The sequence below is a fragment of the Pseudorasbora parva genome, chromosome 17 (genome assembly GCF_024679245.1).
Source record: "Pseudorasbora parva isolate DD20220531a chromosome 17, ASM2467924v1, whole genome shotgun sequence".
Lineage (NCBI taxonomy): Eukaryota > Metazoa > Chordata > Actinopteri > Cypriniformes > Gobionidae > Pseudorasbora > Pseudorasbora parva.
Genome location: NC_090188.1, coordinates 9,915,649 through 9,939,714, shown reverse-complemented (window position 1 = coordinate 9,939,714; position 24,066 = coordinate 9,915,649). Strand labels below are relative to the sequence as shown.

General features: G+C 36.5%; 1 protein-coding gene across 5 annotated transcripts in view; it reads left to right on the top strand.

Annotated features, from left to right (window-relative positions):
• Positions 1 to 1,572: 1,572 nt before the first annotated feature.
• Positions 1,573 to 24,066, top strand: part of ikzf1 (IKAROS family zinc finger 1 (Ikaros)) — a 28,934-nt gene continuing 6,440 nt past the window's right edge. The window contains exons 1-5 of one of the 5 annotated variants that reach the window (XM_067422324.1): positions 1,573 to 2,602; positions 10,785 to 10,838; positions 13,146 to 13,265; positions 21,941 to 22,237; positions 23,270 to 23,302. In XM_067422324.1, coding sequence (XP_067278425.1) covers positions 2,305 to 2,602; positions 10,785 to 10,838; positions 13,146 to 13,265; positions 21,941 to 22,237; positions 23,270 to 23,302 — 802 coding nt within the window. In that variant the 5' untranslated portion in view covers positions 1,573 to 2,304. The remainder of the gene's footprint in view (positions 2,603 to 10,784; positions 10,839 to 13,145; positions 13,266 to 21,940; positions 22,238 to 23,269; positions 23,303 to 24,066) is intronic. The other 4 variants (XM_067422322.1, XM_067422325.1, XM_067422323.1 and 1 more) reach the window with 4 other exon arrangements.

Sequence of the window (24,066 nt, the reverse complement as noted above, 5' to 3'; positions counted from 1 at the left end):
TACAACATAAAAATCTCCATGTTCAGCATCAATTTAAAAAAAAATTTAATTAAAAAATGAATGTAACCAATTGCCTCTATTGTCGCCAACTATTTCGGGCTTACAGTGTGTAATCATTGAAGACATTTCTCCTTATGGAACCTTTTTGGCTAACTGAGGTTTCAATACATTAACTTTTCTTCAAAGAGTGTAGTTCTAAAGATAATATCTAGCTTGAATTGTATGCTTGCAGAGATAACATTGGAAGAAGTTCTCACCTTTTATCTCCACTTCTATAATTCCCCAATATACAATATGCCCCCACCCCATCCCTCTTGGATGACGATCATCATTTTTGACTTTTAATTCAATTTTCTAATGCATTTAGGTCACACTTTAGCTTAGGGTCAAATTCTCAAACTATTATGACTTTTGAGTCAATAAACACCTAATGTAATTTCCATTAATTTACAATAGTTTGTAAGGTAGTTGTTAAGTTTAGGTATTGGGTAGGACTAAGAGATGAAGACTATGATCATGCAGAAGAAGGCATTAATGTGCTTTAATAAACTGCCAGGAATATGCATGCTAATAAGCAACTAATTTTGAGAACTGGACCCTATAGCATGCCCATTTAATTTATAGCTCTTAATGTAAAATGTAACATGCAGTAAAGACAACACAAGAATAAGCAGTTTATATTACACTCTTAGAAGAAAAGGTTCTATCGGTGCTACATATTTGGAACCCATAAAAGGTTCTATATAGAGTATACTCCAAAGACCCTTTTATGCTAAAAAGGGTTCTATAATGACAAGAAAGAACCCTTTTGGCACTTAAAAAAGTTTCTATATAGAACACTGCAAACAAAATGCATTTCTTATCAAAGAGAAAAATGCATTTCTTATCTTAGCAAGAACTCTCTTAATTTTGAGTTAATGTTGCCCAAAATAAGACAATTACTTTTGCTTGTCTAGTAAATGCTTCTTGTTTTAAGAATGTTTAGATGTTTGGACTAGAAACGACAAAAATACTAAGTAAGAAAAGCATTTTTTGCAGTGAACTTTTTAGGGGTTCCAACTACGTAACCCTAATAGAACCTTTTAAGGTTCTATATAGAACCTTATCTTCTAAGAGTGTAGTGCTGGTCCTCTAATCTGATTGGTCAAAAGGCATTTGATGAGTGCTCATATTTACACTCTCAGATAAAATATTTAAAAATGTTATCTTTAGGGGCACAACATTAAAAGGACATCGTTGTACACTCTTAAAAATAAAGGTTCTTAAATGGTTCTTTGCGTATGGTTCCATAAAGAACCGTTAATATCCAAAGTACCTTTCCATTGAGGTTCTTTGTAGTGCAAAACGTTCTATAAAATGGTTAGGAAAAAAATGGAAACCTTTCACAAAACGTTTCTTCGGGGAACCAAAAATGGTTCTTCTATGGGATCACTGTGAACCCCCATTTTTGGTTCTTCCTGGAACCTTTTTTTTTTTTTTTTTTTAAACCTAAAAGGTTCATAGTAGTACCTTAAGGTACTCATTTGTACTCAAAAGTACTAATATGCACCTTTTAGGAGTAAAAAAGGTACAAAGATGTCCTTTCAAGATACTGCCCCAGCGATAAGCTGTTGTACCCCTAAAAGTACAATTTTGACACCCTTTTTCTCTGTGTGTATGCACCTTTCCAGGGTAAAACGGGTATAAAGATGCCTTTTAAAGGGTACTGTCCCAGTGACAAGCCGTTTTAGCCCCAAAGGTAAATTTGGACTGGACTGTTCACTGTTTGTATGATTCTGCTTATCCATTCACAGCGTTCCAGACCAGAGTATGTGCATGGTGTGGAGCAGAAGCAGAATGGGGAGCGATTGTCCTGAAGTTGCCAGTGGACCGAGGTTCACCAAATGATTTTTTGTTATAATCATGCAGAATATCAGTATGGCTTAGATTTGCCTGTGCACAGACACAGGCTGGCCTCATAGTTAGTTTAAAAAAAAAGCCATCTTAATATGTTGTTTCTTAAATAACGTATTTGTAAAATATTTGAAATCATTATCAAACCGGGGCCCCTTTGTATATTTGATGAGGCCCTCTAGTGGGCTCCGGCTCTTGCCTTACAGCAATTAGGCTAATTAACGAAACACTTTAGTGCACTTTTCCGATTCTCAATGAAATCATTTCAATTCTCATTAAAGAAAAGTATTCTTCCGACATCACTAAAGCAGGTGACACGAAATCAAGAGACCCTGTCCCTCTGAGAAAGCGAAATAAATAAATAAGAGATGATCGGTCCACTGTCCTAACCCGCCTCATCCCATCTCATGCATGGCTGCCAGTGATGGTCTGCTGGGTGTCAGCTTTTATTGGCACGATACAAAGAGAAGTGCCAAGCTCCGCTGCCTCGATTCCCCGAGCAGACTCGGCCTCTGGAATAAAAGCTTGCAAAATGTCTCGCACGAGCACAGAGACATAGCAATGCTGGGCTGGAAGGAGGAAGTGCAGTGGAGAGGGGAGGGACCGCGCGCAGAGTTCCAGACTGCTGCCGCGGCGCTGAGAACTTGTGCGCATGGAGCGGCGGGGGACAGCTGGAAGAGCTTCATACTGCAAACTCAAGGAATAGCAGGTAAATAACCCTCACGGGCCTTTCCAAGTGACACATATTCAAAAGTTGATTCAAATGTACAATTTAAGTAAGTGAGAGAGAGAAGAACTGGCGTAATGGAAGTTTTTTGTCCTGAACTCTTAGCAGGTGCAAGCTCTTCATATCCTCTTGACATGGCGCAAGGCGTATTCGCCGCGCGCGTACGCGTAATTACATTACTTTTGCGCGAGGGCTTCTTCATCAGTAGTTTTAACTATAGTTAAGGGGTTTTACTTTTCTTTCTCCTTTATTTTCTTTTTCGAGTCATCTTTTTTCTCTCCAGTTTTCCATATGGAAAAAGTTTCCCGATGTCCCAAATGTGGAACTGGGTGGAATTTTCTTCCCAGTAATCTAATTGATAATGAAATGAATATACATGAAATATATTCCTTAATTATGTGTGTTGTTAATAGTTCGTTTAAACACAACTTTATACGTTACTTTCATTATCCTGCGAGACGCACCTGTTGCTCAGTATGAAAACTCCTCACTATTTTTAGCAATATGAACACATTTGTTTTTTCCGAAAAATATAAAAGCCTGTTTTAAAAACACACTAATTTGTATCAATAATATTTGAGGAAATGTTTGAAATCGAAAAGTTAGTTTTGTCCTTCTAACTAAGAATGTATTTTTCCAAAAAATGTTTTTCTTGTTAGAACACAATCTTTCCATCCATTTCACTTTCATTTTAACTCGATTTTCTTCATCACTATTTCAATTCAAAGTTGTTGAAACATTAATATCTGATCAGTACAGAGATCATAATAAGTTTGTTTTTTACTTAATAATCTTTTCTTTTTTTCTTCTTTTTTTAAATTAGGCTACATCCTTTTTTGTGAGCAGTTTTTTACTATTATTATCATTTTCAGTGTTAGACAGACGAAAATGACTTACACGAATTCTTTGGTCATTTCTTTCTCCGTTGATGCATGTGTGTCTCGAGTTTCTCATTTGTGCCATTGTTTGGTTACGTGTACACTCGTTAGTGCTCACGGAAAGAGTCATATGTGCAACACAAGAGAAACTGTATTGATTGATTGTGTAAAAATACACCGCGCGCGCGACAGACAAAAACACACTTCTCACATTATCTGAGAGAATTTATTCATCTAACCGTATTACACCGAGGAGCTAATAAACGCACATTTACAGACAAACAACGTTTATTTTACGAGGATAAGAATAATTACCCATTAACTTATCAAATAATGTAGGCCTTCATTTGTAAACAAGAAAATAATTAAAATATTAACCGCTTTTTTAATTATTTCAGTGCAGTTTTTAACTTATTGCTGCGATCAAAACAATTTTGGTCTATCTAAGGAAAGAAAGAATGGTTTTCACATCCGTCCACTAAAATAACAGTTTCACAATTTATGTTTATAACTTTTTTGCGGATCTCACGAGCATGACACCTCCAATATAAGACAGCACATCGCACTTTGTTTGAGGTATGTTTTAATGCAAAATCTGTTAATACACATGTGGCACATTAAAATGTGCACAGAGAAAGAGAGAAATGAAATGATGAAGTGAATAAAACGAGTGTTCTCAATGGCAGTGCAGTGAAGTGTGGCCAATGAAATGAGGCTTCTAAAGTGAGCTTCTTTTATTTCTGTGAAAGCCTCAGAATGCAGTTCCTCCATATCATCTTTGAAAAGATAGCAATCACTCTATCATACGCCCTCAAATGTGATGAAATCTTCACTGATGCAAGGCAGGCCAGTCAATGGATATCCCGTTTGACAAAAGTTAGAGAAGTTTTTTTATATATATATTATTTAGGTTATTCACTATGCAAAAGAGCCATATTTGTAATTTCTAAAGCCATGTTAATGTATGAGTTTTATTCATGTTTATTTTTTATCAGATAAACCTAATATTTTTATTAAAAGCATGATTTAAAAAATATAATATATATATATATATATATATATATATATATATATATATATATATATATATATATATATATATATATATATATATATATATATTACATATAACAATATATATATATATTGTTTGTAACAGGAGAAAAAAGGAATGTTATGAAGATGCTTGCTCACGGAGAATGAATATTAAATGAGTGTCACCTGTGTGATCCAGAAAATATTAAACATTATTCATGTGTCCACAAGGAATACTATTACAGTTGCTTCCTGTTAGAAGGTAACACTTTATTTTACAGTGTCATTACATGTGTTACATGTATTTAATATAGTAATAACTATAAATCATGCATAATTACATGCAACTAACCCTAAACCAAACCAAACATGAATCCTATAACACTATAGGAAGTGCATGTAGTTACTTAATAAATAAAGTTTAACCTAATATTTATTTGAACTTACCACAATAAATCGAAACAGTTAAGTGATTTGTTTTAGCTGAAAATAATAAATATGCCTACATTTGTGTTAGCATATTTATTTGAATGAGGCATATGTGTTTGTCACAAATTGTCTCATATATAGAATGAAAAAAAAAAAAAAATCTGCTATGACTTAAATCAGTATTGCTCCCACTGAAATCAGGAACAATTCCCAGAAATGTTTTGCATCCTTTTACAATATTGCTGTTTTATGCAAAGGTAAAAATTCCAGCTTTTACCCTCTGCAACTCTTCTTGACTCATTACGTTGAGAGGTCCTTTATGTAATCTTCCCTGAGTGAAATGATGAAACTGCACTTGTTGCAAGTAGTTCTTTAGTTAAGTCATACTCACCTTTGAAAGGCTCTAAGCGCTGCTTTGGCATTTTGTCTGTTTAACGGTTTTGCAGTGCCGAGTCTCCACCCATCACTTCAACTTTTTTTTTTTCACACATAGATCTGTTTCCCTACACTTTACACTCCTTTTCTTTTCACACACACACACACACACGCACACACACACACACACACACACGCACACACACACACACACACTAATAGTGTTTTAAAACCCACAGAGCTCTTCCTGTCGCTATGATAATATGCTTGACTATGCTAATCTCCTCTCTTGACTGTGACCAGTGTACACGCACACTGAGTACACACACAGTGAGGTTTGACAACACAAGCAAAAAAGCAAAAAAAAGAGGTAACTGAATGTGTGAATTGAGATCACATTTAGGATAGTGACAATTTCATGTTTACTACCTGCATTTATATAAAGTCGTCAGCAGAGTACAGGTAACTGATACGATAACTAGTCCAGAGTGGAAGAAGCTCATCAGAAGCTCATCAGTGAGGAGTATTTTTACTTTTTCTTCCTCTTCTTTGTCTACACCTTCACTATTTCCCCTCTCACATCTGCTCAGAAAAAGGAGGTGCAGGGGAATACCATAAAGCCACCCACCTCATGCACTCTACTTCTTCACTCAGTGTGTCTCGGTTACGAAAAACAGTGCATCAACCTTCAAGACGATAAATGGTTAGTTTGTGGTATGAGGAATGCGTCACATATGATGCATTTTTTATTACACCTAACACAACCTGACCTAACTCTAACCTCAGTCAACACCTTTTAAAAAGTTACAATTTTATTTTTTCTTTATTTTTCTTTGCACTATGCACTTACATACGAAAAACGAAACAATAATAATAATTGCAAAACAACTTCTTGCTACTATTGGGGTGGAATAGGAAGAGTCAACAGTGTGATTATATGTTAACACTTTATTTTACCATTGTAATAACAGTAAATTATGCATAATTACATGCAACTAACTCTTAAGCAAAACCTAGTTCTATAGTAATTACGTGTAGTTAATCAATATTAGCTACTCAGTACTTAAATATATAATTACACTGTAACATGATACCTTCAAATATAGGGTTTCAGATTATACTGTAGATGTAATTACATGCATTTTTTTAAAGATACAATATAAAATATGTATGTAAGTTAATTTTATCAAATTAGTGTGATCAATCATTAAAAAACACTCTAAAAAATACTGGGTTAAAAATAACTCAAGTTAGGTTGAAAATGGAAAACCCCAGAAATTGGATTGTTTGAATGGGTCCGTTTACTGGGTCCAAACAACCCAATTTCTGGGTTTGTCCATTTTCAACCTAACTTGAGATATTTTTAACCCAGCATTTTTTAGATTGAATAAAAGCAAATATTTCTCAGTAGGACACTTTGAATCAAAGAAGAAAAAAAATCCATATAATGCATTACCTCATTAATATTAATATTAATTTGTACAAATATTCACCCACACTGTAAAAAAAAAATGTCTCCAATTTAAAATGTTCTAAAATCCAAAAAATGCTGGGTTAAAAACAACCCAAGTTGGGTTGAAAATGGAAAAACCCAGAAATTGGGTTGTTTGAATGGGTCCATATAACGCATTACCTCATTAATAATAATATTAATTTATACAAATATTCACCCACACACAAAAAAAAATTAAATAATGTCTCCAATTGAAAATGTTCTACACTCTGCTGGGTTAAAAACAACCCAAGTTGGGTTGAAAATGGACAAACCCAGAAATTGGGTTGTTTGAATGGGTCCATTTACTGGGTTCAAAAAACCCAATTTCTGGATTTGTCCATTTCCAACCCAACTTGGGTTGTTTTTAACCCAGCATTTTTTAGAGTGTAGTGACACTCTACATTTTTCAGTTGGCCGAATTTAAATTCTGTGAATTGATGCAACTTTTCGCACCATTTCTCAGGTCCTATAGATTTCTTATTGAGGGTGTGTTCACACTTGGCATGTTTGGTTCGATTTAAATGAACCCTGGTGTGATTGCTCTGTTATGTGGCTCATTTGAATAAGCGTTAATGCTGCCATCCAAACCCTGGTGTGCACAAAACAAGCAGACCGAGACCGCTGAGAAGATGGGACTAGGTCTGCTTCCAAACGAACCTAACACGGACCACAGACATGTTAACGTACCAAAAACAGGACATGACGTCATGAGAATGCTCAAGCACACCGGTGTTTCTCATCATAGTCATGATGTAGCCATCACAGTTCAGTACAGGCATCACAATTGTCAGTGTCTCCTTGCAGAAGATCTCTGTTTGTGTGTGTGACGGAGGTATTCCTGCCGCTGTTTTGACTCCTTTACACATTTTCATAATCTTTTGAAGTCTCAGCTGGTCAAACTAACATCATATGTAGGATATGCACATGAAACAAGCGCATTTGGCCCAGCACTCAGCATCGTTTTTGATGTTCTGTAAGTTCTGTTTCACAATACACTCAATTAAAGTATCCCTATGATTTTAGGTTTGGTATCATTAGGTTCGGTGTTAAAATGCCAATGTGAATGCAAAACGGACCAGGACCAAATGTTGTTTTGTTTTTGGTCTAGACCAAACGAACCAAGCAAAGCGAACTGCAACTGTGAACACATCCTGGGTGTTGCTGGATGCTCATCAAGTTTTTGCCTGCATTTACCCAACCCGTGTTGCTTTTGATGGCAACATGTGCCTCCTGGTAAAAAATCAAAGCCAGACCACTGGCAAGACACCGGCAAGGAAGCCAAATGCCTTCCTTCTATCCAGATTGGTCTGCTATCTCACAGTGGCCAATTCTGTGAAGTGTTGAAAAGATTGTTGATGTCCCATTTAGACAGTCAAAGAGGTCTGTGAAGATCCTTGAGCAGCTCCTTGGTCTTTAGAACAGCTGATCAGTAATTAAGAGTCAGAACAGCTGAACAGTCAGTAATATTATATACAGTTCTCCTGATAATTAACTCACCAGTTAATGTGAGACATTAGTTTTTTTGGGTTACACTTTATTTTAAGGTGTCATTGTTACACTGTATTTAAAGGGTTAGATCACCCAAAAATTAAATTTATGTCATAAATGACTCACCCTAATGTCGTTCCTCACCCGTAAGACCTCCGTTCATCTTCACACACAGTTAAAGATATTTTATATTTAGTATAAAATAGAGAGCGTATGCAAGTGTATGCACACTTTACTGTCCATGTCCAGAAAGGGAATAAAAACATCCTCAAAGTTGTCCATATGTGTCATCAGTTAGTTAATTAGAATCTCTTGAAGCATTGAAAATACATTTTGGTCCAAAAATAGCAAAAACTACGACTTTATTCAGCATTGTCTTCTCTTCCGCGGTTGTTTTCAAACATCAAATAAAGATTAAAATGGTCATGAATCAGTGAATCGGTCAATGATTTGATCATTTGCCAAATCATTGATCGATTCACTGATTCATAACCGTTTGAATCTTTATTTGATGTTTGAAAACAAACGTGGAAGAGAAGACTGATGCTGAATAAAGTCGTAGTTTTTATTATTTTTTGACCAAAATGTATTCGATGCTTCAAGAGATTCTAACTAATAACGGATGTCACATATGGACTACTTTGATGATGTTTTTATTCCCTTTCTGGACAAGGACAGTATAGTGTGCATAGACTTGGATACACTCTCGGACTAAATTTTAAATATCTTAAACTGTGTTCTGAAGATGAACAGAAGTATTACGGGTGAGGAACGACATTAGGGTGAGTCATTAATGACATCAATTTCATTTTTTGGGTGAACTAATCCTCTAAGCAGTGATACATATCAATTAACTTCATGTACTTGCTAGGATTAGGGTTAGGAATATGAATAGGGGTTGACTTAGGGTTAGATGCATAAAATTATGCAAATTTTATTTTGTACTACATGTAAAGTGTACCAAGGAAGGACACTGTAAAATAAGGTGTTATCATTTTTTGTCACAGAAAATATTCAGACGCAGGAAGATATCGGATGCACAGAAAAAGTGTATGAAGTCACCTGAACATCTATTAGAGAATACAGTCTAATTAGTCATATTTTGAGTTTTTCTTTTCAGTCACACGCCGCAAAAATGGATTAGGATATAATTGAAGTATTGAAGAAAACATATTTCTATTCAGCTAAATCAAATTTTGAATTGCAAACCTATGATCCTGTGACCACAGGGACCTTTAACCTTCTCTATTTCACACACACAACGACACTCAGGCCCATACGAATCTCACACCAGGCGAAACCAGCCCTCACCGCAGGGTTTTGGGTGTGCGATCTGGTCGCGAGTCTTCCGAGAAGCGCAATCCCCAGGAAGACTGGGACACTGCGACAGACGGCGGGCCGCTGCTTTCCCACTATTTGTTCCAAGTGCGTGGCGCCATCTGTCATTAAAAACAGGAAGGCCTATGTCCCCCTTCTCCCAGGAGCTCTCTTCAGCTTGCTTGGCTATTTTCAGGAACTTCACTGCTCCCTGTGTGGCTGGCGGGGCCGTGCGTGGGGCCCTAGCGGGAGCGTCTTGAAGTGGCAGCGAGGCCGAGGCTGTTGTGCCCATCTGCTGTGGGCCCAAGTGGCCGCTACATTATTAATGGGGCCACGGGCACTGGTGACTTCTCAGATATGCAGGCCTGGCCTGAGGAAATGCTCACCGCCGACTCCTTCCGAGGAGTCAAGAAACATTCACTCATTTTGGCCCCCCACTTTTTCTTCTCACCCTATTCTCTCAGCGAGTTATTTCCGCCTAACCTTTCCCTCGTTTCTCTATCTGTTCATTTCTTGTCTCCGATAATCCTGCTTTTTTAATTCGGTGCCGTCTTCCTTCTGTCACCTTGCTCATTGCACATCTCGTCTGCGTTCTACATCTGTGTGTTCGTATGTGTGTGTGTTAAAGAGAAGCGGAGAGATGCAGAAAGAGTCGGGGTGCCGGGCTCACCCATGCATGCTCAGTAAATTAGTGTGAACACGGGCGCCAATCAGCTGGCGATGCCAAACACCCGCATCCTCCATGACCCCGGGCCATCTAATTTTCTGCTTAATTTTGCGGCAGTCAGTTTGCATTTTTGGATGATTATGTGGTGGGAAATTAACAATAAATAACAAATGTGGTCTGAAAGCCTGTTCCTTTCGAGACTCCCCACCACATCCCCGGCCTTATAGTCCACCAAACATATTCTCTTAGTTCACCCCGTCTGTCAGAGCGGTAATGAAAATGTCTGTAGTTCTTTGTAATGTAATGTGGAAGACAGTGGTGTGTGTGCGGCTGGAATGGGGTTGTTCTTGCCAGGGTGATGGAGATACACAAAGAAAGGCCATTCTCCTTTAATCACCAACCACTTCTCTTATTCTGGGTTATTTTTGAGGCAGCGAGCACTGATTCTTACACTTTCTCTCTTACTTTTGCTCCTGTTAGAATACCTGCACAGGATGGAGACCGAGGAGGCACAGGAAATGTCCCAGATAACAGGTAAGCGCCACCTCTCATTTGCTCAAAGCCACAGTGAGGTCTGGACGATGAAAACAGTCAAGCAAAGATAACCGTATTTTGACTGTTCAGTGACAGACTATGTGTGACATCAGTTATATGTTAATGCATAGGTGATTCTAGACAAAAATGTCTGACTAACTCTTAAAGATGTCATCATATATGATCGCTTTGAACTCTTACTAGTTTGAATTAACCAAAATAAAAGTTATTTACCCTCAGAATGACACTTCAGTCACCCAAACATTACATTTTAGGACTTCTGTGGAACGCAAAAGAATGAACAATGAAAGTCAATGGGGTCTAGAGTTATGCCACATTGACTTTCATTGTAAGGACAAAAACATTCATCAAAATATCTTTAAAAAAAAAGTCATACAGGTTTGGAATGATGTGAAAAATATCCCTCACCATAAAGCTCAAGTGGGTTACATCCAAATGGCTCCATTATACACCTATACTGACAGTCGGATTGAATTCTAAATCGTACATTCAGCCAGATTTAAACTCGTGACCTCTTGAACTTGGCGCAATAAATGTTCTTCCGTGCCGCCTCAAGGAAGACATCTCGGCACAGGGTTAATGCGAACACTTTTCCAGGAAAATAGATAAGTGGAAATAGGGAACACATTCTGAATGCAGTAGCCCGGTCAGCATTTGTGCTCTGTCGACATTTTCATATCTAAATAAAGTTATGAAACTTACACAAGGCTCATTATAGTGAGCTCCAAATTTGCTGCATTAGTGAGAGCATATTTTCACAAGTTTGTTTGCCCATTTAAGTTTGAAGCTATTGAGGTTTGGCTTGCTGTCCGCAGTGGAGGGGCTCGAGGAAGCAGCTTCAGCTCGAGCTTAGATATCCCTCCCTCCAGGACTACTAAATTATGTTGGTGGTGTCGGAGAGGTTGAGCGAAGCCGAAACAGCTGATACCGGAGCAAGGTGAGCTGCTGCTTATATGCTCCAGCGACTGAAACATCAAATGCGTTCACTCCTCCCGAAATTACGCTCAGGAACTTCACAACACAGCCCTTTTTCTTTAAAGGGAAGTGTGCAAATGATACGCTACTAGTGTCACCAAACGGATTTGCTAAAATAGAAGGTGTGTTCAACTTCGGCTGCAGCTGGATTTAAAGGATTGGAAAAAACTGAAACATGAAGTAGGACACTTTCTGCTTCCTGAAGTGACGATTGCAGTTTTTTGTGTATATTATCATAGTGGAAGTGGTTTATTTGCAATATTTGTCAAATACACAGATGTTTCAGATATTTTTGTGTAGCATCAAAAACACTTTTTTGTCAATACTTCATTAATACACCGTCAGTATGTACAAGAATAAAGTTAAATACCAATAAAGTGGTGTCTTTAGTGCTGTCAAATCGATTAATCGTGATTAATCGCATCCAAAATAACATTTTGTGTTTACATAATATATGTGTGTGTACTTTGTATAATTATTAGGCTTATGTATAAACAGTCAAACCAAATATTATTCAGACACCAGTTATAATTTTTTCTAGGACACTATAGTTAATTTAGGTAAGTGAGGATAGCAAAAGAAAGTAAATTGTGACATTCTACCCAAAACATTTTCATACAGTGGGCCAGTAAAACTGATAAAATTTGGAACCAAAATTAATCAGACACTTTGACCAGACCAGATTTGATTCTTTATTTGCTAATGCAGCCTTTTACGCCGTAGACTGAAGTTATTGGTTGACATAAATTGGTATTATCTAATTGTGTACTTATATTTAACAGCTGACAGCTGATTGGTTTATTATAATCCATTATATACCTTCTATCAAAGTAATCTGACATTACCAATATTATTTTTTTCAATATGAGTTCTTGTCATTATTATTACCATTTTCTAAACTAGACCGTTGTCATCAGAGCTTGTGCAGCCGCTCTGAAGAAGCTGTGCAGAATGAGAAAACTGCTCTCGAATGGCTGCCGTTGTACTTTAAAGAGTACATTAAAGTAATTAAAATTTCGACACCGATCGATCTGCTCACCACTGCATGAAGTCGAACACACCTAATGACTATTTTCAAACAGGTTCCTGAACATTCAAACCACCTATCATTGGTCAAAAAAAACAGATATCCCCGTCCCCAAACACCTATGCCATTGGTTGAGCCAATGATGGGGAATCAGCCTACAAATGGCTCATCCCTTATTAGCCTGAAAAATGGCATGCATCAATTTTAGATTTGTCTCCACTAAGATAAAGTATGCAAAAGAGATGAGCCTTAGTCTATATTGGTAACTTCTCTACTCTGCTCAGGAAGGGACAGCCCGACTGCAAACGAGGGGGGAGAGGACCAAGATGAGGCCATGCCGGTTCCTGAAGACTTGTCAGCCAGCACAGGCCTTCAACACAACAACCGCACAGACAAACCACTGGGTGAGTCAGACCAGCCTAAGCTGGGACACAACCACAAAACTACCTCATTTACACATGCAATACTCCGTCTGATATAGCTCCCACTGCAGCCCACTCTTAAGGTCAACCCAACTGAGAAAACGTTAAAAACGCAACACTACGCATGGAACGTTCACGTAACGGCTCTCGTTCCTCCTGCAAGATCACAAAGCAAGTGCACTAGATTGTTCGAGGGTTCGTTGGGTGAGAAGCGTTGAATTTAGCGCATCTTCAGCTCTTGTAATGAGATCATGCCTCTTTCTTTTTTTTCTATTACCACACATAGAAAAGAAAAATAAACATCAAATCGAAAAGGAAAATCATTTACACTTTATTTCACAGTACGTGTATTTACAGTGTATATACAGCGTAGTTACACAAGAAAGTAAGGTTAGGTTCAGGGTTAGTACCTAGTTATAACCCAGTTATTGTAATTACTATAATAAGTACATGGTATGTGCGAAACAGGACTGTAAAATAAAATGTTACCGGAAAATCAGTATGAATTTTAAGTGTAACAAATGATTTATTTTCCTCTCATCAGACTAATTGACTACTGAAACCGTGGGCCATTTAAACAGAAGGTTGCTAATTTAATACAGTTTACTCCCTCACTGAGCCTACACATAACATGCTCAGTTGTGCCATGAACTCTTTAGCCCACACTTATTAGGAAATTTTTCTCTACTTTTTTTTACACTTCCGTTCTCCCTTTTTGTACTTCTCTTGTTTATTCTTGAAATTTTGCAATACGTTACTTGTTTTTTCCTAATTTTTGTTGTCCTTTTGGATAAAAGCATCTGATAAAATGTCTAAATGATTCAATTGAAATTTAATTTAAGGCCACCTAATATAAAATGGGTCCCAAAAAAACTATTAAAACAATCAGTTATCACAGGACAAAAACTAAAAGGTAAGTTTGGGGTCAATAAGATTTTTTAGACGTTTCTAATGCTTTAAGTCTACATTTTTGTAAACAGTAATATTGTGAAATAATATTACAATTTATTGTTATTATTATAATATTTTAATGCATAATGCATTCCTGTAATGTCAAGGTTTACTTTTACTGTCACATGATCCTTCAGAAATCATTCAAATATGCTGATTTAGTGCTCAAGATTATTTTTTATTAGTATTATCAATGTAGAACAAACTTGGGTTACACTTTTTTTTAAGGTGAAGTAGTTACATTGTACTTACTCAAGTACTGAGTAATATTAATTAACTTGATGTACTTAAGAGCTATGCTTATGGTTTGGTATTTACTGTTATTACTATAGTAATTACATGTACACTGTAAAAAATAAAGAAGACTAAGTCAACTTAAAATAAAGTGTTACCAAAACTTGTGCTGCTTAATAAGTTTGTGGAAACTATGATACACATTTTGATTAATTGAAAGTTCAAAAGAACAACATTTATTTGAAATATATACATTTTAAATAATGTAGAAGTTTCTTTTGATCAATTAAATGTGACCTTGCTGAATAAAAGTATTATTATTATTTTTATTATTATTTTAAAATCATACTGACCCTACATTTTTAAATGGTAGCTTAAAGGAAAAATTATATGATAGGTGGTAACAGAGTGTAAGTTAGTCATTATATTAATAAATATAGTGTTAGCAGAGTAAACAGAAAGTGGGTTAACTAGGCGAAAATGGGTGGGGATGAATTTGGCTAACCAAAAGTTAACAGATGGCCTGTTTAATATCTTGATGTATTTTAGTTTGGAATTTTCCCCTCCAGAAGTTCCAGATTAACTTGGACTTAATGTGTGACCCGCTCACTTTGAAGCTACTGAAAGTGAGAGAGAGAGAGAGAGAGAGAGAGAGAGAGAGAGAGAGAGAGAGAGAGAGAGAGAGAGAGAGAGAGAGAGAGAGAGAGAGAGAGAGAGAGAGAGAGAGAGAGAGAGAGAAGAAAAAAAGATGTGAGAGGAAACTGAAATAGGATGTGCAAGAGTTTCCTAAGAAGAACTTGCCAGAACTCAGTTTCAACACTCACTCAGGGAGATAAAATGTTCAGGAGCAACACCAGCTAGGCGTAATATCGCAACAAACGCGAGTGTACGCTCTCTACAACTCTGCACCTGCACTTTTGCCTTGCTTTCACTTCAACTGCCATGATATTCACACACTTCCACACACACACCCGCATTCAAATGCAAGTCCAGCAAAATAGCACTTTCAAATCTTGCTCATGTATTAAGAGCGAAGTTAAAGTCATGTTGATAAAGTAATAAGAGACAATATATGACATTAAAGAGTATTAAAATGACATTTAACTCAACAAAATCACTAAATGACACACTTGTTTTTTAACTTTACATTGAGAAATGTGAGATGTGAGTGGATTTAAAGAATGTATAGAAAGCATACGGACATATATGGAAAAAATCATGGATTATTTGAGAGAAACAGGGAACTAAACTTCAAACGCTCTGAACTCTTGCATCAGCAAAGGTTGTGCGTAAATATGCATGTGCTGCATCTGTCTGTCTGCATGATGTCCCTGAAGATATAATCAGTCAGTGCGCAAGAGGATGTGAAGACAGTATCTTCACTGTGCATCATTGCTTCTCTGATTAAGTGAGTATCTGTGCAGACTGTGCAGTATACGCTGCTCAATCAGATGCGTGGCTACAAGCGTAGAATATCAGGAAATCACAATGCATATATAGAAGAGAGCTGTCTTTGCTTTCCTATCACAATGAAACAAACTCCTCTACTGTTATGAATACATTTGCGTACTGAAATTTTTAATCGGCGAGCAGCAAAAAGAGTCAGACAACATTTTCCACTACAAATGGAATGTTTAGTTCAGAATATGAGAGTAGACAAAAAGTCAATGTGACCCTTGAAAAAAAGAAGTGTGCTCAATTGTGCACTTGTAGTGGAGATAATATAATTTGGTTATATTTTATTTTAATGGTCCACTTTAGACATTTTACTAACTAAAATTAACTTTGTCTACCAATACTATACACGTAACTAGTTACTAGTTACAGTACATACTGGACCATCAAAATACCTCATTTTAATCAAATAAAAGACCACTTTATGATTATGTTTACACACTTAAGTACTTTTAAAACTGCACTTTGCAACAATGTCAAAAGATTTACTTTGAAGTATATTTTATTGTTTAAATAATGTTTTGTCATGCTTTAAAGAATTACATTTATTTTGATGTGTTGACTGACATACAAAAACACATGTAAAGTGCTTTTACATTGCTTTTTTATATTACATTTAAATTTAATATAGTTCAAATCTACTAAATTGCAACTTCACTATTACAAATGTGCAAATGTGTAATGTGTGTAAATGTTTGCAAATAAAAACTGTCAAATAAAAATCAGGTCTCCAACTGAACATTTTCTGGTGACTGATCAAATCAAAAAATTTTAGTTGGCCAAATTTAATTTCTGTAAATTGTTGCAATTTAATTCAAAGAAATTCATTTGGCCAACTGAAAAATTTAGATGTGATCAGTCACTAGAAAATGTTCAATGAAAAAAATTTACAGTGTATTGTAAACGTTACAATATAAATGACATTAAAGTATATTTTAGTTTACTATAATTGCTTGTATGTATTCGGCAGTACACCTTAAATATTTTAAAGACAATAGAAGTATTTATGAAATTGAATATAAAGATGTACTTAAGTTTTATATACATAAAAGGGGTCAAAATACACTTCAAAGTTTAGCTAATTGCAATTGCATATCAATTTAAATGTAAGTGTCCCTAAACATTACATTCAGTTTGCCCTTAAATATAATTTTTAAAAAAAATGGATTTTTTTTTTTGAGAGAAACAAAAATGAAACAAAAATGGGCAGGAATTGTTTGGACTGTCAAGTGTAGTTTGCTAAACCAATGCATAAAAGCTATTTGGCCTAACCTTATCATATACAGTAGCTAGATTTCAGAAGAAAAATCCTTTTAGACAAGACTAAATTTTTGGATTAAAGGTGCTGTAAGCGAGCTCTGAGAAACATTAGCTAGGTTTCCATTAATCTCCAAATTATGCAAATTGTAATTGCGAATTGAAAATATGCCCAATTGAAACGCAAAAACTCCCATATATCACAGACATTTTTTTTTACATGAGGTGCTTTTTCAGGCAATTCGAAAAGGGAATATTTCGCAAAACTGCAATGGGAACAGTTTTTCTGCATTTACAGGTCACCTAGCATAGATTGCATTGTATGTTTGAACAGAAGACGAGACAGAGTTCTTTATAAAACTCAGTCTATTTTAGGCCTTCCTGCTTAGGTCACTCCAGCGCTGGAAAGCTTTTCTAACATTAACTCGGGTCCTAAAGGTCTTTCCTGATCATAAACCTACTTTTTCTAATGATATTCCTATGTGATTTTCTCTTTTGTAATGTCTCTCAGTCCTCTCTCTTTCTACAGTCTTTCTTCAAATCTCCCTCTTGCTCACTCTCTCTCCTCCCCCATCATGAGTGGACACGCCCCCTACTGCTGATTGGCTACAGGTGTGTTGTGCTGCTCGGTCTAATCCACTTTCAACAGCGTTTCTCAGAAATCGCTTACAGCTCCTTTAAAGGTTACAAACTATTTAATTCCATTAAATCATGTACCCCAATAAATAATTCACAATCATGACACCCAGAACAACCATAAAGGATTAGTTCACTTTAAAAAAAAAATTTCCTGGTAATTTACTCCCCGCAATCTCATCCACGGTGTCCATGTCTTTCTTTCTCCAGTCGAAAAGAAATTTTGAAGAAAGAAAAGTGACAGAAAGTGTTTGAGCAAAACTTTCAGGGTTTTTCTTCACATAATGGGTTACCTTTGATCATTTTCAAGAAAAAATAAACGTTTATATACTTTTGAACCTAAATTGCTCATCTTGTGCGGCCCTGCAATGTGCCATGGATTGCGCAATCACACCGGAAAGGTCACGTTTTGAAGCCATTGGAGTCCATTGTGTGGAAAAAACTCTGAAATGTTTTCCTCTAAAACTTAATTTCTATTCTACTAAACAAAGACATGGACATCTTGGATGGCATGGGGGTGAGTAGATTATCAGGAAATGTTCATTTTGAAGTGAACTAATCCTTTAAGAATGTAAATAGTTGCGTCTTTTTTATAGCATATGTGCCGTTTGCCTGGACCATTTAGCATTTTTTCTACTCCATGGCAAAATCCCCTGTCCAGCTTCAGGAAGGTTGTTGTGGTGCGGGGCTGATTGTATCATGCAATTCCTCTTTTTAAATGTATGAAGGTGATGGCCTGGCCTTAAACCTGTTGCCATATCAGAGGCGAACATTTCATTAGCAAGTTCCTAAAAATGTGAGCGAAAGCAGGGGGTTATTTGTTGTCACATCCCACATACATATGCACACATATGCAAGCTTAAAACATACTCTCAAACCAACTCTATGTGGAGCCGTGGTTAACGTGCATGCAGCTCTGTACCGCATAAGCTATGCATGTTTATTTTCAGCACCTCCACAGGAGCATAAACGAAAATGAATTGTACTAACCTATGCAGTAATACATTCATTTATAGTGCCCTCATCATGAATACATCCCTTTGCAAAAATGCATGTTTTGATAATTTTATAATCGATGTGGTAGAGGCTCACAAGTTCAAACCCCAAAAAGCACACTCCCTTATCACTAACATGATCCTCACGGCACTAAACCCTAGACCACTGCACCATTTCTCTGGAAATGGGAAACAAAATTGCATTTAAAATTAGCCATTGATGTTTGTGAGGGTTGCCTGTTTGTTCTGTTCTATGTAGACCTCTTTTGTTTGTCCTTGTCTGTGGCTTTTGACACTTGCTTCCCAAAATGGGTAAATTAGGATGTGTGACAAACATTATACAAAGTAAAAGCTCCTCTTCCCATCCCCAGTTTAGTCACAACTTCCCCAAAAGATCCATGAGAGACTGTATCACGACAACAGGCCTAGTTCCCTCTGCCAAACACAGGTCACATCACACTGGTTAAATCATCATATCATATAAGCAGAAAGGCTGTCAGTGGATCTGCGTGTGTGCGAGAGGAAGAAATACATCCTTTTATGGGTGCTAATGGGAGATTGCTTTCCTGTATTGACTTTATGTTATTAACTGCTGTAATTCATTCATACATTGACATTGAAATCCATATAAACCATCCTTAAAGTAAACACAAATGTAGTTCACAGCCTGTTTTACTTAATCAACTGAGTAAAACAGAATATTCAGTGGGAAGACATGTTGGGAGGACGATTGGGAATTGATTGGAACGAGAAAACGCCTTGATGTTGGAGGGGGCGAGTTAAAATTATGAGGGATTCATAATGTAGCGTCAGAGTTTTGATAAAAGTTTATGAAGAAAAACGTGTTTTATGTGAAGTGACGTCCACCAAGGACTAGTGCATATAAAGAACGAACACGCATTAAAAATGAAAATCGTTTGCTTGACTGAAGTTATTCTCTGAAATTAAAGATGGATTATGATGCAGTTCTTATGGTTTCAATAACAGTTATCTGCCCTAGTTTGTTATACATTGAAAAAAAAATAATGGAGACCACTGGAGACGGTTATACTGGAAACGGGATCACTTTGTAAAACTCAAGGAGAATTATTTTGGAAACAGTGAAAAGAACGAGAACTGACAGAGAGTAACCTGAACACAGACGGCCGTTCTGTCTATCGGTACTCTCCAGTTCAATCACGTGCTTCAGTTGCTGATCCCTGTAGTCTGAATACAACAAAAAAAGAAAAACTGTTTCACTTGTTGTGCTTAACAATTCCCTGTCTGTGCTTCCCTTTCTGTCACTTCTCCATAACTCTTGTCCTTTTTTTCGGTTGGGCCGGCTCGGGTGCTGAAGCTTCCCCTTTTCCCTCGGATTCCCATATTTCATTATTTCTGCTTGTTCCTCTTGAGTCTCTGTACAAACAGAGGCTGAGGCATGGGGAAATCAGCCTGGCACCACAGCACGTTAACCACAGGGCATTTGCTCTGAGCTCGAACTGCCTAAAAAGCTAAATGTTTACTTCATTAGGCTGAACGGGCATCTGAACAATCTTCCAGCTTAAGATTGGACATTCCATAGGATATTTTGAATATTTAACAAAAAGTTTTATCTTTATTTGATTGTGTGCTTTTTTGCATGCTCCTGTAGGTCTGTATGTGTTTACCACGGTTTGTTGGTCTGGTTTACACCGCTGAGAGTCCTCAGTTTCACAGTGCTTCCTGTGTCTCTGTTTCCTGTTTATCAGTCATTTGTTTCAGAGAAGTGTGATGGTGAATGAGATGGTGAGATGGTTTGTGAGTTATGAAGAACCCTTAATTATTCATAAAGAGGAATATTATTCTCTCAAAAACTATTTTTCTCTTTTCCTTAATGGGAGATGAGAGCTTTCACCCAGACATGTCTTGTGTGTGTGTGTGTGTGTGTGTGTGTGTGTGTGTGTGTGTGTGTGTGTGTGTGTGTGTGTGTGTGTGTGTGTGTGTGTGTGTGTGTATGTATGTATGTATGTATATATATATATATATATATATATATATATATATATATATATATATATATATATATATATATACATACATACATACATACATACATATATATATATTCCAGCTTATTTGTTTGTCATATATCATCCATTTCTAGTGTTGCCGGAAGCTTCAAGCTACTCATAATTCGAAGGACTAAAGCTTTTTTTGGTTACATGCTTCATTCTACCAGGACAGGATGAATTGGGCAAAAGTGAATGCAGACATTTAATTGATAAAAATAGAAAACTGTAAAGATTTCAAATAAATGCTGTTTTTTTTTTTACTTTCTGTATATCAAAAAAAAAAAACGTATCAGGGTTTCTACTTATATATTATGTTCAACATTGATAACAATAAGAAATGTTTCCTAAGCAGCAAATCAGCATATTAGAATGATTACTGAAGGATCGTATGAGACTGAAGACTGGACTAATGATGCTGACAATTTAGTTTTGCATCACAGATGGAAATGACTTTTTACAATATATTCAAACCAGTAAATTAAAATTGGAATAAAATTTCACATTATTACTGATTATGATTTTTTTTATCAAATAAATGCAGCCTTGGTGAGCAGAAGAGACTTCCATCAAAAAAAAAGGTTTTTAAATGTTAAACGTGTACATGAAACCGTTTAAAGGGGACAGTACCTGTTGAAATATATTTTACAAAGAATGTGACTGAAGAAACATCAATTGAATCAGACTTCACAAAGCTTCACATGGAAGAAAAAACACATTTGCAAAAGCATGTCGGATTATCGTCTGTTTGCTCGACTGCAAAACTGCGTTTGCTTTTTTTTTTTTGTTAAGCAGCAATGTAGCTGAAACTGTTAAGCTAGTAACTAGTTACATTAGTTTAGTTAGTTACCTCCCAATACTGGTAATATCTACAGAAGAAGATACTCAATAAATGCAGCTAATATTCTCAAATTTCATCTGGATTTTTCAGAAATATGCTTAATGCAATAAAAGTTGATTTTTGCCCGTACACACAAAAGCTGATAATCAGAAAATAGATAAGAAAATAGTTGCTTTACAGGTGCACTTTTTGTTGTAGAATGGCGGTGTTAGTTACCGAGTCAGAGAAAATAACCACCCAGCCTGCCACTTTACTTAACAGGCCCACTACCCTCTTTTCCAGCCTGTAATATAAAAGTTGAGGCTCGGAGTGACGAGGAAAACGGGCTGACCTGTGAGATGAATGGAGAGGCGGAGGAATGTGCAGCCGAGGACTTGCGCGTGCTCGATGGCTCGGGGGCCAAAGTGAACGGCTCCCACGCAGGCCCTGACAGCAAGCCGGCCGTCTACCCCACGGCCGGGGGCATCCGCCTCCCCAACGGGAAGCTGAAGTGCGATATCTGTGGGATAGTTTGCATTGGGCCCAATGTGTTGATGGTGCACAAGCGAAGTCACACTGGTAAGCACAACTGCCATCTACTCTTCCCTCCTTATACTATCACTCACAGCTGACAGGGTGCAGGGCTGGGTAGGTTGAGAGCAGGATAGAGACAGACGCGGGATGTGTTTTAAACGTGACCATCCCTTTTGGTTACCAGAAGCCAGCAGAGCTGTATATTAGATTACTGCTTGACTTGAATGGAGAAAACTGCTAGAAATGCAAGTTGATGTAAATGAAAAATGCAATTCTTCAATATGCTGTTTGTGATGTGTTTTTAGAACATTAGGTCAGTATTTTTGGCTAATTAAAGGGATAGTTTATGCAAAAAAGAAAATTCTGTCATCATTTATTCACCCTCATGTTGTTCCAAACCTGTATGACTTTCTTTCGGACCCACTTTACATTAAGTGTCTTTAATTGCTATGCACTTTTAATTAATCATTAGATATGCTGGACTTATAGTGGTATTATAGTGCTGTCAAATCGATTAATCGTGATTAATCACATGTAAAAGGAAATATTTTGTTTATGTAATATAGGTATGTGTGTGTGTGTGTGTGTGTGTGTGTGTGTGTGTGTGTGTGTATATATATATATATATATATATATATATATATATATATATATATATATATATATATATATATATATATATACGTGTGTATATGTATATATACACACACACACATAAACAAAAACTTGTATGTTAGATGTAATTAATCACGATCGATTTGACAGCTCTAGTGCATGTTTTTACATTGGGTTTATATTTAATTACACCTGTAATTAATTTCTGTAGTTACATCTCTAATTATATCATTAACCCACCCTTAAGCCTAACCATACCACTAAACCTGTCCCTAAATTTAACCGTATCCCATCTCAGTCACAGTCAAAGTGTTTTGCAACACAACACAATAACATAGACAACTAATATAAAGTGGTCCTTTCTTTCTTCTGCGGAACACCAGTTTTGGTTGCCATTGACTTCCATTGTATGGAAAAATAAAATGAGACATTTCTCAAAATATCTTCTTTTATGTTCTGCAGAAGAAAGAAAGTCAGATTTGGAACGACATAAGGGTGAGTAAATAATGACAGAATTTTCATTTTTGGCTTAACTATGCTTTTAACACCTCACCTGTAACATAATTAATATGATAATGATCAATAATGAGATATGCTTTTGTAACAAAATGTGCCATTTTGTTTAGCTTTCTTCATGACACTCCAAAACGAAAGAACTAACCAAGAAAAAGTCTCTCTTGAATGACAATTATTTCAGTATTAGTTATTTTCTCCCTTTCTCAAATTGATATTCCACTGCAATGAAGCCAAACCAGTGGGTGAGAACATTTTTCAAAAAGGCACTTAACTTCCTCACTTGACAAACTAATGAAACTCAAAATGGAAGAAAGGAACAGTAGGCTAATGTAAATTCAGAAAAGAACGTATAATAAAAGATATAATGAAGTGCTTCCTATTTAAATCAAAATATTCGCAGGAGGTACCGAGCTCCTGAAATGCCTTTTTAATGAGTTTCTTTTTCCGTCTTTTTGCTGCTTCACTGGTGACTCTTATTTTATAGGGCTTTTGAAGAGAGCGCCGTATTAATAGCGTTCTCGGAGAATGCCACAACATTCGGAGGAGCTGGATATTGGTTTATTCCAGGGGCGCTGATCAGGAAGACTGGCTCTCAAACACAAAGTGTTTCCTTCACTTTATTTAAATGAGCTCTGCATTTGCATTGTGATGGGCCGCTCTTATTTTAGAGCTGAAGAAGAGGAAAAAATGAGATTTTCAGATCAAATTGACCCAGGCAGTGGTGCATTACGAAACTGGCAGGC